The sequence below is a fragment of the Indicator indicator genome, unplaced genomic scaffold (genome assembly GCF_027791375.1).
Source record: "Indicator indicator isolate 239-I01 unplaced genomic scaffold, UM_Iind_1.1 iindUn_scaffold_192, whole genome shotgun sequence".
NCBI lineage: Eukaryota > Metazoa > Chordata > Aves > Piciformes > Indicatoridae > Indicator > Indicator indicator.
The window spans coordinates 8184-21770 of record NW_026539272.1 but is presented as its reverse complement, the minus strand read 5'-3'; the positions used below and the strand labels follow the sequence as shown (position 1 = coordinate 21770).

The 13587-nt window shown below is 64.4% G+C and overlaps 1 protein-coding gene across 1 annotated transcript; it reads right to left on the bottom strand.

Annotated features, from left to right (window-relative positions):
• Positions 1 to 7644: 7644 nt before the first annotated feature.
• On the bottom strand, positions 7645 to 13231 carry MRPS24 (mitochondrial ribosomal protein S24). The gene is made up of 5 exons (XM_054398926.1): positions 13003 to 13231; positions 10773 to 10924; positions 9289 to 9357; positions 8572 to 8683; positions 7645 to 8011 (listed from the first exon to the last, which is right to left on the bottom strand). The coding sequence occupies exons 1-5, from the start codon at positions 13229 to 13231 to the stop codon at positions 7728 to 7730; spliced, it is 846 nt and encodes a 281-aa protein (XP_054254901.1). The 3' UTR covers positions 7645 to 7727.
• Positions 13232 to 13587: the final 356 nt, after the last annotated feature.

Here is a 13587-nt window from a genome sequence, read left to right as displayed (position 1 = left end):
ACGACCCCCGGGAGCTGTGCCCAGGCTCCTGCCCAGCTCTGCCACCCCCAACTTCAGCAATAAGCCAGCAGGGATGAGGAGCTGGGCAAAGCTCCCCAAAGGAGCACTTTTGGGCATCCTCCTGGGCACCCACCTGAAGGATTTTAGCCTTGGGGAGATGAAACTCAAAAGAGACTCAGGAGGGTCAGAGCCCTTCCCAGCACCCCGGCCGTGAGCGGGCAGAGAGCTGCCAGTGGTGGTTCCCCTGGCACGGAGCTGAGGGACTGCAGACAACCTTCAGCAGGTCCTGGGGAGCCTCAGGCAGCCTCTGCCCATGGAGACCTTCCTGCTCCCCTCCAGCCCAGCAGAGGGATCTGCACCCCAGGCCAGCCTCTGGCTCCGGCCTGACCAGCGAGGGCCTGGCACCTGGCAAGGTCCTGGCACCCAGCAAGATCCTGGCACCTGGCAAGGCCTCAGCACCCAGCAAAGCTCCAGCACCCAGCAAGGTCTCAGCACCTGGTGAGTCCTTGGCACCCAGCAAGATCCTGGCACCTGGCAAGGCCTCAGCACCCAGCAAAGCCTTGGCACCCAGCAAAGCTCCAGCACCTGGTGAGGTCCCAGCACCTGGCAAGGCCTCAGCACCCAGCAAGGTCTCAGCACCTGGTGAGTCCTTGGCACCCAGCAAGGTCCTGGCACCTGGCATGGCCTCAGCACCCAGCAAAGCTCCAGCACCCAGCAAGGTCTCAGCACCTGGTGAGTCCTTGGCACCCAGCAAGGTTCTGGCACCTGGCAAGGCCTCAGCACCCAGCAAAGCCTTGGCACCCAGCAAAGCTCCAGCACCTGGTAAGGTCCCAGCACCTGGCAAGGCCTCAGCACCCAGCAAGGTCCTGGTGGCATTCAGCAAGGTCCCAGCACCTACAAGGTCCTGGCAGCTGGTGAGGGCCTGGAGCACAGCAAGGTCCTGGCACCCTTTGAGGTCCTGGCACCCAGCTCACCTCCAGCATCTGGTGAGGTCTCAGCACCCAGCAGGATCTCAGCACCCAGCAGGATCCCAGCACCCAGCAAGGTCCCAGGACCCAGCAGGATCTCAGCACCCAGCAGGATCCCAGCACCCAGCAGGGTCCCAGCACCCAGCAGGGTCTCAGCACCCAGCAGGATCCCAGCACCCAGCAGGGTCCCAGCACCCAGCAGGATCTCAGCACCCAGCAGGATCCCAGCACCCAGCAAGGTCCCAGGACCCAGCAGGATCTCAGCACCCAGCAAGGTCCCAGCACCCAGCAGGATCTCAGCACCCAGCAGGATCCCAGCACCCAGCAGGGTCCCAGCACCCAGCAGGATCTCAGCACCCAGCAGGATCCCAGCACCCAGCAGGGTCCCAGCACCCAGCAGGATCTCAGCACCCAGCAGGGTCCCAGCACCCAGCAGGATCTCAGCACCCAGCAGGATCTCAGCACCCAGCAAGGTCCCAGGACCCAGCAGGATCTCAGCACCCAGCAGGATCTCAGCACCCAGCAGGGTCCCAGCACCCTGCCCAGAGCCTCTTTGCTCTCCAAGGGCTTTCTGTGCCAGTGGTGACCACCCTCAGGTGCCCCCAGGGCAGAACCCTTCCAGAAGCCCCAAGCCTCTGCTGCTGCAAGCAGTGACCAACAGCAACCTCCTCCCTTGGTTCATTTCTTGGGGGGTTTTTAACATCCTGAATCTACTTTTTTGGGGTCATTTGAAGCCTTTGGGAAGCCAAAGGCCTTGAGCCAGGGCCAGCAGCTTGCTGGGGGATCTCCAAAGTGCTGGAGTTCAGAGGACAGACAACTCAAAGCCAGGAGGCATCTGCTGGTGTTTGAAAGCAGCCAGAGTTGTTCTGCTGTCCACCAGCCTCAACCCTGAGCCACTCTCAGGTGCCTGCAGCACTGGCAGCCAGCAGCCAGCCCTCAAAACCCCCCAGGCCTGGAAGCAAAAAAGAAAGAAAGCATAGAAGGGGGAAAATACTCCAAGAGAAGTGAAATCCTCAGCACCTCGGGGCTGGTGGCTCTGGGGGGTGCTTGCCAGGAGGCCTCCTGCCAAGGAGGCAGCTGGAGAATCCCTCTGGAGCCACGGATCTGGAGCAGGGAAGGGTTGAAGGTGTTGGGAAGGCAGCACCTGGGTGAGAGAAGGGAGGCAGAAGCTGAGTTTTGGTTGCCATTTAGCCAGGGCCCAAGGCCTGAGGTGTGGAGTCAGCCTCAAGGATTGATGATTAATGATTATTATTATTATTATTATTATTATTATTGCTGTTGTTATTTTCAGTGTTGTGCCTTTTTGAGTTGAGTTCTGTTGTGAGATGCACCTGGGGGGGTGGGGGGGATGTTTTTGGGGGGATTTTGGAGGGTTGGGGGTTCCCCCCCCCCCCCTCCCAACCTAACACCTCTTGGACCTTTGCACTGTTGGGCTCTGCTCCCTGAGAGGGGGAAGAGAAAGGGGGGGAAGGCTCCCAAGCTGCTGCACTCACCTGGATCAAGGCTGGGAATTCCCCTGGGATGCAGCCAGGACCCCTTTGGTGTGGTGGCACCGTGGGAGGCTCCCTCTGTGGGCACAGGGTGGGCTCTGTGCCAGCCTTGCCCTGGGATTCACTGCTCCACCAGCATCCTACTGACTAAGCTGCAGGGAAGGACTTTTGGCCTTGGGGGTTTGGGTTTGTTGGGGTTTGGTTTTTTTTATCTTTTCCTAAGCCAGTGATGATTGAAGCCCCCCCGGGGCAGGGGGAAGCCACCTTGGTGCCAGGGGTTGGGGGAAGGGGTGGGGGTGGCACAGAGGAGAGGGAGTGGAAACCTCTCAGGTTTGGGTCACTTTGGGTTCAGTTTTGTGGTTGCTTTGAATCCCTTTCTTGTGGCAAATCCTCAAGGGTTTGGTTCAGTTCTCCTCACCCTGAACCCACCCAAGGCTGGGGGAGGGGGGGGGAGGGGAGGGTCTAGGCCACCCTTGAGCCTTGGTTCAGTTCTCCTCACCCCAAACCCACCCAAGGCTGGGGGGGGGGGAAGGGGAAGGGTTTAGGCCACCCTTTAATTTGTGCTTTTTTGCCATCTGTTGCTGGTTTGTTTCCTTCTCTTTGTTTTGCATCCTGAGGAGTGGAACCCAACGCCCCCAACCCCCTCCCCCCCCAGCATCACCTGCAGTCTTGGGGCAGTGAAGATGCTGGGAAGCAGCAGCAGGTGGGGGAGAAGCTTCCACCTCCAGCTGTTGGGTTCCAGCTGTAGATAAACCTCCTCCCTCCCCACCCCCCAGCCCTGTGTTCAGGACCATCCCATGGTGCTTTTTATTTCCTGGTCAGTTGTCAGTGAGCACAAGGTGGGGGTTGGGAAAGCCTCTCCCCCCTTCCCCCTGCCTCCCAGGGGGTTTGGCTGCCCCTGGGGGGTGTTTGAGGGACACTTTGTTATGGTTCCACTTGTTAAGGAAATAATAAATTATTTCATTACAAAGCTCCCGAGAGTCTGCTGCTCACTGCCCTGGGGACACAGCACAGGGGGCAGGGGGGGCTGTTGGGGGTGGCACCAGGAGGGACATCCAGGACCAGCCCCAACCACCTCCCCCCCCCCCCGGGAAAGTCAAACCCAGAGGTGAAGGCAATGAGGCCTCTGTCCCAGGCCTGCCTCTGCCACTGCCTGAGCTGCAGAGAGGATCAGAAGGGTTGGAAGAGACCTTTGAGAGCATCCAGCACAGCCCTGAGCCCAGCACTGCCCCAGCACCACCACCCCATGGCCCTCAGCACCACAGCTCCAGGGCTTTGGAACCCCTCCAGGGCTGGGGACTGCACCACTGCCCTGGACAGCCTGGGCCAGGCCTGGACAACCCTTTCCAGGAGGAAATTGTTCCTCAAGACCAGCCTGAACCTCCCCTGGGGTAACCTGAGGCCATTTCCTCCTGTCCTGTCCTTGTTCCTGGGGAGCAGAGCCCAACCCCCCCTGGCTCCAGCCTCCTCTCAGGAGCTGTAGAGAGCAATGAGGTCTCCCTCAGCCTCCTCTTCTCCAGCCTCAACCCCCCCAGCTCCCTCAGCTGCTCCTCCCCAGCCTCTTCTCCAGACCCTTCCCCAGCTCTGTTCCCTTCTCTGGCCCTGCTCCAGCCCTCAAAGTCCTTCTGGCACTGAGAGCCCAACCCTGACCCCAGGCTTCCAGCTGTGGCCTCCCCAGTGCCCAGCCCAGGGGCACAATCCCTGCCCTGCTCCTGCTGCCCACCCCACTGCTGCTCCAGGCCAGGCTGCTGCTGCCCTTCTTGCCCACCTGGGCACTCCCTGGCTCCTCTCCAGCTGCTGGCACCCAGCACCCCCAGGGCCTTTCCTGCTGGGCACTTTGCAGCCACTCTGCCCCCAGCCTGGAGCCTTCCTGGGGTTGCTGTGCCCCAAATCAGGACCCAGCCCTTGGCCTTGGGGAGCCTCATCCCATTGGCCTCAGCCTGCTCAGGACCCTCTGCAGATCCCTTCCTGCCCAATCCTCTGTCCCTGTTGTGTCCTTCTGTCCCCTCTGTGGAGCTCTCTCCCACCCCTGAGGCTCCCTGGGCAGCTCCTGCCAGGCTTTGGGCTGGGTCCCATCCTGTCCCTGGTGCTGTGCTGGCAGCCAAGGGCAGGGCTGGCACCTCCCTGTGCCAGGGCTCAGCACCCTCACACCCAACCCCTCAGGGTGGTCTCAGGTCCAGCCACAGCCCCTGAGCAGGAGGAAGCAGCACCCAGCCGGTGCCCACAGCCTCCTCCTGCTCCTTCATCCTCACCCTCCTCATCCTCATCCTGCTCCTGCCCAATGCCAACTGCTGAAGGGCAACTGGGAGCTGCTGGGGGTAACTGGGAGATACTGGGGAGTAACTGGGAGATACTGGGAGGTAACTGGGAGATACTGGGAGGTAACTGGGAGGTACTGGGGAGTAACTGGGAGATACTGGGAGGTAACTGGGAGATACTGGGAGGTAACTGGGAGGTACTGGGTGGTAACTGGGAGATACTGGGAGGTAACTGGGAGATACTGGGGGGTAACTGGGAGATACTGGGGGGTAACTGGGAGATACTGGGGAGTAACTGGGAGATACTGGGAGGTAACTGGGAGCTACTGGGGGGTAACTGGGAGATACTGGGGAGTAACTGGGAGATACTGGGAGGTAACTGGGAGATACTGGGGGGTAACTGGGAGATACTGGGAGGTAACTGGGAGATACTGGGAGGTAACTGGGAGGTACTGGGTGGTAACTGGGAGATACTGGGGGGTAACTGGGAGATACTGGGAGGTAACTGGGAGATACTGGGGGGTAACTGGGAGATACTGGGGGTAACTGGGAGGTACTGGGGGGTAACTGGGAGGTATTGGGAGGTAACTGGGAGATACTGGGGAGTAACTGGGAGATACTGGGGGGTAACTGGGAGATACTGGGAGGTAACTGGGAGATACTGGGGGGTAACTGGGAGATACTGGGAGGTAACTGGGAGGTACTGGGTGGTAACTGGGAGATACTGGGAGGTAACTGGGAGATACTGGGGGGTAACTGGGAGCTACTGGGGGGTAACTGGGAGGTACTGGGAGGTAACTGGGAGATACTGGGAGGTAACTGGGACATACTGGGGGGTAACTGGGAGATACTGGGGGGTAACTGGGAGGTACTGGGGGGTAACTGGGAGGTACTGGGAGGTAACTGGGAGATACTGGGGAGTAACTGGGAGATACTGGGGGGTAACTGGGAGATACTGGGAGGTAACTGGGAGATACTGGGGGGTAACTGGGAGATACTGGGAGGTAACTGGGAGGTACTGGGTGGTAACTGGGAGATACTGGGAGGTAACTGGGAGATACTGGGGGGTAACTGGGAGCTACTGGGGGGTAACTGGGAGGTACTGGGAGGTAACTGGGAGATACTGGGGGGTAACTGGGAGATACTGGGAGGTAACTGGGAGATACTGGGGGGTAACTGGGAGCTACTCGGGGGTAACTGGGAGATACTGGGGAGTAACTGGGAGATACTGGGAGGTAACTGGGAGATACTGGGGGGTAACTGGGAGATACTGGGGGGTAACTGGGAGATACTGGGGGTAACTGGGAGATACTGGGGGGTAACTGGGAGGTACTGGGAGGTAACTGGGAGATACTAGGGGGTAACTGGGAGGTACTGGGAGGTAACTGGGAGATACTGGGGGGTAACTGGGAGGTACTGGGAGGTAACTGGGAGCTACTGGGGGGTAACTGGGAGATACTGGGAGGTAACTGGGAGATACTGGGGGGTAACTGGGAGGTACTGGGAGGTAACTGGGAGGTACTGGGAGGTAACTGGGAGATACTGGGGGGTAACTGGGAGATACTGGGAGGTAACTGGGAGATACTGGGGGGTAACTGGGAGATACTGGGGGGTAACTGGGAGGTACTGGGAGGCTACTGGGGGGTAACTGGGAGATACTGGGAGGTAACTGGGAGATACTGGGGGGTAACTGGGAGGTACTGGGAGGTAACTGGGAGGTACTGGGAGGTAACTGGGAGATACTGGGGGGTAACTGGGAGATACTGGGGGTAACTGGGAGATACTGGGGGGTAACTGGGAGATACTGGGGGGTAACTGGGAGGTACTGGGGGGTAACTGGGAGATACTGGGGGGTAACTGGGAGGTACTGGGGGGTAACTGGGAGATACTGGGAGGTAACTGGGAGCTACTCGGGGGTAACTGGGAGATACTGGGGGGTAACTGGGAGGTACTGGGGGGTAACTGGGAGGTACTGGGGGGGTAACTGGGAGATACTCGGGGGTAACTGGGAGATACTGGGGGGTAACTGGGAGGTACTGGGGGGTAACTGGGAGCTGCCCTCCTGCCCTGGTGCTGCCTGCAGTGGGCACTGGGCTGGAGCTGGGCCCTGAGCTGTGGCAACCCCAGAGGGACCCCAGGAGCCTCCTCTGCACCCCCCCAGCCCTGGCTCGTGGTGCCACCCCCTTGGTGCCATCTCCTTAGTGCCACCTCCCTTGGAGCCCCCCCCTTGCTGTGCCCCCTGGCACTCTCCCTGCAGGCACAGCCCCCTGGGGGCTGGCAGAGGCCATGCCAAGGAACAGCAGGGTGCAGGGCATCCCCTGGGCACTCCCTGCTTGGAGGCCGAGGCCACGGTGCCAAGGCAGGGCTGAGCCAGGCTGTGCCCTCCTGCCACCCTGCTGCTGCCAGGCCGGGGGCTGGGCACCTTCTGGGCCCTGAACCATCCTGGGCTCTGGGACATGGGCACAGGGCATGAGGGGCACAGACCCCAGAGAGACGGACATGGGCACAGGGCACAGCCACCAGGCAGGGACCTGTGGGGTGAGAGGGCACAGAGGGCGCAAAGGCACATGCCAAAGGGCACTGTAGGGATGGGCACACCTGGGGGACATTGGCACTGTGGGGGGCAGGAGCACCTGGGCACGGAGGGGACAGGGAGTGGTTGGGCACCACTGTGCTGGCACACAGAGGGACAGGGGCACATGGGGTACAGGGGCACACAGGGCACAAGGGCACCACAGGGAAATGCCAAAGGGTGCCATGGGGATGGGCACACCTGGGCCCCATGGGCACTGTGGGGGGCAGGAGCACCTGGGCACGGAGGGGACAGGGTGAGGCCAAGGGTGGCAGGGCCAGGTGGGGCACAAGGCGAGGCAGAGCTGGCAGCAGCTAGTTGGCACAGGGGGGCACCAAGGAGGGCACAGGCAGCAGGGAGGCTCTCATGCCCCTTGCGCCGTGCCCTGCTGAGCTGCCCCCTGCCCCTTTATTGCCCTGCCCAGGGGTGCCAGGGGGCACTACAGGTACTTGTAGACCACCCTGGTGGGCACCGTCTGCACCTCCACCCGCACCGGGCACTTGTAGAAGTGGCTGAGCAGGGTCTCGGTGTAGCCCAGCAGGAAGTAGAGCTTGGCAGGTGCCAGGGCCCGTGCCAGCACCACACACAGCACCAGCAGGTTGGCACGGCGCTTCAGCACCACCTCCTCTGCCAGGATGCCAGGGAAGGTGCCATAGAGGAAGCGGCGCAGGAAGGTATCCTCCAGTGCCCGCTCCGCCGCCCCCTCCTCGCCGTGCAGGTTCCCTGCGGGCACCAGGTGGGCACAGGCTGGCACCAGCGCCCTCCCCACAGCTGCCACCCCCTGCCCAACCCCTGCCCATGTGCCCCACATGCCCCTGGCCTCACCAGGCCCAAATGTCCCATCCCCTCCGTGCCCATGTGCCAACCACTGTGCCACCCCCACCGTGCCCCTTCCCCACAGTGCCCCACGTGTCCCAGCCCCTCCATGCCCATGTGCCAACCACTATGCCATCCCCATGATGCCCCAAGACCCTTCCCCACAGTGCCCCACGTGGTCCTGTCCCCTCTGTGCCCATGTGCCAACCACTGTGCCATCCCCACCATGCCCCATGGCCCTTCCCCACAGTACCCTCACACCCCAGGTGGCCTCATCCTTGTGTGCCCACCACAGTGCCACCCACGTGCCCCACACCTCCCCATCCCACCAGGTGTCTGTGCCCAAGTGCCCCCCATGATGCCCTCATCCCCCACACATCCCCAGCCCCACGATGCCCATTGGTGCCCCTGGCCCCAGTGCCCCCCTCCCGAGGGTGGGGGGTGCCAGGGGTGCCAGGGGTGCCCACCAGTGTGGAGGGAGAGCCAGCCCTTGCGGTGGGCAATGTAGTGTGGGCCGAGAGCCCTCTCGTAGCTCACAGCCTTGTCCCCTTTGCCCACGCGTGCCCGCGCTGCCCGCGCCTGTGGGCAGGGCACAGGGCACAGGAGGGGGCACAGGGGCAGTGCAGAGGGGGCACAGGGCAGCAGAGAGGGGGCACAGGGACAGTGGAGGGGGCACAGGGATGTCAGAGAGGGCAGCATGGGGGACATGGGGGCAGAAAGGGGGCACAGGGGCAGGAGAGGGGGCACAGGAGCAGCAGAGGGCAAGGGATAGCAGAGGGGGCACAGGGCAGGAGAGGGGGCACAGGGCAGAGAGGGGGCACAGGGCAGGAGAGAGGGCACAGGGCAGAGAGGGGGCACAGGAGCAGCAGAGGGGGCACAAGGCAGGAGAGGGGGCACAGGGGAAGAGAGAGGGCACAGGGATGTCAGAGAGGGCAGCATGGGGGCCATGGGGGCAGAGAGGGGGCACAGGGGCAGTGGAGAGGGCACAGGGGCAGGAGAGGGGGCACAGGGCAGGAGAGGGGGCACAGGGCAGCAGAGGGGGCACAGGGGCAGAGAGGGGGCACAGGGGCAGAGAGGGGGCACAGGGCAGCAGAGGGGGCACAGGGCAGCAGAGGGGGCTCAGGGTAGCAGAGGGGGCACAGAGCCCAGAGGGCAGGAGGGCAAGGGGCACCCCCAGGACTTACCTTGAGGCAGGCAGGGGTGGTGTGGAGGGCACAGGTGCCATGGGTCAGGGATAGGGCATGGGGCACAGCCTGGGGAGGGGACAGGGTGAGGGACACCACAGTGGCAGTGCCCCCAGGGCACCCCATTGCTGGAGCCCCCCCGGGCTGTGTCCCCCAGGCTGTGCCCAGCACTGCTGAAGGCCTCCCCGAAGATGTCCCCTGCCAGCTGCTGCCCCCTGCCCCCCATGCCCTCTGTTCCCCACCCCACACCAGGTGCCCCCTGGCCCCAGTGCCCCCCACCCCCTGTCCTCCCTGGTCCTGCAGTGCCACCCAGGCTGTGTCCCTCACACCCACTGTGCCCAGCTGCTGCCTCTGCCCAGTGTGTCCCCCGTCCCCTACCCCCCGTCCCCTACCCCCTGTCCCCCGTCCCCTACCCCCGTCCCCTACCCCCTGTCCCCTGTCCCCTACCCCCCGTCCCCTGTCCCCTATCCCCTGTCCCCCGTCCCCTACCCCCTGTCCCCTGTCCCCTGTCCCCTACCCCCCGTCCCCCACCCCTTGTCCCCTATCCCCCGTCCCCTACCCCCCGTCCCCTATCCTCTGTCCCCTACCCCCCGTCCCCTATCCCCCGTCCCCTACCCCCCGTCCCCTGCCCCCCGTCCCCTACCCCTTGTCCCCTATCCCCTATCCCCCGTCCCCTACCCCCGTCCCGTACCCCCCGTCCCCTATCCCCTGTCCTCTATCCCCTGTCCTCCTGTCCCCCCTCTCCCCCCTGTCCCGTGTCCCCCCCGTTCCCCCTGTCCCCTACCCCCTCTGTCCCCCTGTCCCCATATTCCCTGTCCCCCCTACTCCCCCCACCCCCTCTGTCTCCTGTCCCCCTGTCCCGTGTCCCCCCCGTTCCCCTATCTCCCCTCTCCCTTATCCCTCTCTCTCTCCCCGTCCCCCATCCCTATCCCCTCTGTCCCCCCTATCCCTCATGACCTCTCTCCCCTACCCCCTGTCCCCTATCCCCTGTCCCCTACCCCTTGTCCCCTATCCCCCGTCCCCTACCCCCCGTCCCCTACCCCCGTCCCGTACCCCCCGTCCCCTATCCCCTGTCCCCCTGTCCTCTATCCCCTGTCCTCCTGTCCCCCCTCTCCCCCCTGTCCCGTGTCCCCCCCGTTCCCCCTGTCCCCTACCCCCTCTGTCCCCCTGTCCCCATATTCCCTGTCCCCCCACTCCCCCCACCCCCTCTGTCTCCTGTCCCCCTGTCCCGTGTCCCCCCCGTTCCCCTATCTCCCCTCTCCCTTATCCCTCTGTCTCTCCCCGTCCCCCATCCCTATCCCCTCTGTCCCCCCTATCCCTCATGACCTCTCTCCCCTATCCCCCTGTCCCCTATCCCCTTTGTCCCCCTGTCCCCTGTCCCCATATCCCCTGTCCCCCCCGTTCCCCCCATCCCCCCTCTCCCCTCTGACCCCTTTCCCCTCTCCCCCCCCGTTCCCCCCCCCCGTCCCGGTCCCGTCCCTCACGCGCAGCGCGCGGGCAGCCACGGGCGCCGCCATCCTGGCTGGGAGCAGGGCGCGGCGCTGGCGCCCCCTGGCGGCTGGAGGCCGCGGCGGAGGAGCAGGGACATTGGGGGCGGAGGGCACGGGGGGCGGAAGGCAGCGGGCGACGAGGGGTGCTGGGGGGAGACCAGGGGAAACTGGGGTTAATAAGGGGAGTACTGGGGAGACGGAGCGCAATAAGGGGGGGTACGGGGAGCACCGGGGATACTGGGGGGATGGGTGGGTAAGGGGGCACTGAGGGGTAGCAGGGAAACCGGGGGTACCGGAGGTACCGGGGGGTACTGGGAGCAATGGGGAGCGGCAGAGTAGGGTACTGGAGGATACTGGGAGTAATTGGGAGCCCTGGGGGTACTGGGGGGGATTAGTAGCTAATGGGAGCACTGGGGGGTACTGGGGAGACACTGAGAGCACAGGGGGACACTGCGGGGTGCTGGGGGGACTCTGGGGGGCACCAGGAGATCCTGGGGGTAATGGGAGGTGATGTAGGCAGTGAAGGGTACTGGGGATAATTGGGGGTACTGGGAGGAGTGGGGGATACTGGGGGTGCTTGGTGGGTAAGGGGGGCACTGAGGGGTAGCAGGGAAACTGGGGGTGCCAGGGGTGATGGGGAGTACCGGGGGACACTGGGAGTAATGGGGGATAAATGGAGCAGAGGATGATACTGGTATTAACTGGGGGTACTGGGGGATACTGGGGCTGATGCCACCCCCGGGTGTGATGCCCCTTGTGCAGTGCACTCGTATTGCCCCTTGCTCAGTGTGACAGCCACCCCCTGCCATGCCCTTGTGCCAGGCCCTCGTGTGAGGTGATGCCCCCCCCGTGATCTCCCCCTGTGATGCCCCTGGTGCCAGGTGATGCCCACCTCACGCCAACACCCTCTGTGCGGTGGTGTCCCTCACACAGGGCTGCCACCCTCCTGTGCTGTCCCTAGTGCCAGATGATGCTCACCCTGTGCAATGTGCCCATGCAAGCCTCTGGGGGTGCAGTGGAGCCCTGTGCAGGACCCTTGTGCCAGGGGATGCCCTCATGCAGGGAAACTCTCTCCTATGCGATGCCCCTTGTGCCAGGTCCTCGTGCAAGGTGATGCCCTCATGCGTGATGCCCTCTGTGCAAGGTGATGCCCAGCCCATGCAATGCCCCCGAGCAGGGCAATGCCCTCCATGTGCTGCCCTCGAGCAAGGTGATGCTGTGCCCACCCCCTCCCCCCACGCTGTGCCCCCCGTAGCAGGCAGGGCTGTGCCATCCCCCCACTGTGCTGCAGCCTGGCACCCATGGAGGTGGCCTGAGGGTGCCCTCAGCCCCGGCCCTGCCCGGTGCCCCCCGCAGGAGCCTGGCACACCCTCGCTAAGGGCTCTCAGGATGGGCACGGCCGCCGCGCCCCACGGCGCTGCCGGGAACGGGAGGGGATGGGGGCGGGGGGGCACCCATGGGTGCTCCACAGGGGAGGGGGGGGGGTGGGAATGGGGGGGGTTGGGGACTTGGGGGGACAGGGCCGGGGGGGGCTGTTGAGGGACATGGGGACATGGGAGGGGGGGACAGGAGGATGCGGGGGGGGCATGGGAGTGGAGGGACATAGAGGGGACACTGGGGTACCCGAGGGGGCATGGGGGGTGGGAGGGCTTGGAGGGGACATGGGGGGACATGGGGGGACATGGGGGATATTGGGGCACCTGAGGACACAGGGGACATGGGGACAGGAGGGTGTGAGGGGACGTGGGGGGATGGGAGGACTTGGGGAGACATGGGGGGGGTTGTGGGAGGACATGGGGGGCCGTGGGGGGCCATGGGGACGTGGTGGCACTTGGAGGTGTAGGGGGACATAGGGACGGGGGAGGGACATGGAAGGATGGGGGGGGGCCGTGGGGGTGGGGGGGATCTGGGGACAAGGAGGGACATGAGGACGGGGGGGGACACGGGGGGCTGGGGATGTGGATGGGGGGCAGGGACATGGCGACATGAGGGGGTGGGGACATGGGGACAAGGGCAGGGGGTTGGTGTCAAGGGGGAGGCACAGTCACGTGGCTGGGGGGGGACATGGGCACAAGCAGGGGGATGGGGACTCGGTGCCCTGTGTGCCCCCTGCCACCTCTCCCCCCGCAGGCACCAACCTGTCCCACAGGCACCGATGTCACCAATGTCCCCCCGGGGCTGTCCCCCTCTGCTGAGGGCCACCCCAGACCCCTCCCCAGCTCACCACAGCCTTTGGCACCACGGGGCTGGCACCGTGCCCGTGTCCCGCTGCCATGGGGACCTCGGTGGGGACCCTGCTGGGGACATGGACGTGGGGGACAGGGTGGCAGCCTCCCCCCGGTGCCCCTTTGGCTGGCACACTCTCGTCCCCACGGCGCTGGCACCGTCCCAGCGGCCACCTCCCCGTCGGGGCTATAAGAGCCCGCGGGGTCCAGCCCTGCCAGCGCCACCATGGCACTGCCACCCTCACCCGCCCTGGCACTGCTGCTTGGCCTGCTCTGTGCCACCCCAGGTAGGGCTCCGCACCTGCCGGCTGGGTGCGACCCCCCCAGGCCCAGGTGTCCCCTCCCTGGAGCTGGGTACCCCCCGAGCTCTAACCCCCTGTGCCCTCTCCCTGGAGCTGGATGCCCTCCGAGCCTGAGTGCCCCTCTCCAACCCTCTGTGCCCCCTCCCTGGAGCTGGGTGCCTCCCAGACCTGGGTGCCCCTCTCTAATCCCCTGTGCCCTCTCCCTGGACCTGGGTGCCCCCCAGACCTGGGTGCCACCCTAAAGCTGGGTACCCCCCCTAGATGTGGATGCCCTCTCAGCTG

What these genes read in the sequence shown, in the direction of transcription:
- MRPS24 (XM_054398926.1), bottom strand. Translation starts at nt 13,231, where the DNA reads ATGGTGGCGCTGGCAGGGCTGGACCCCGCGGGCTCTTATAGCCCCGAC. An exon ending in CCACCCCTGCCTGCCTCAAG is followed by an intron (nt 8,684 to 9,288) that starts GTAAGTCCTGGG and finishes CCCTGCCCACAG; the next exon opens with GCGCGGGCAGCGCGGGCACG. An exon ending in CTGGCTCTCCCTCCACACTG is followed by an intron (nt 8,012 to 8,571) that starts GTGGGCACCCCT and finishes TGGTGCCCGCAG; the next exon opens with GGAACCTGCACGGCGAGGAG.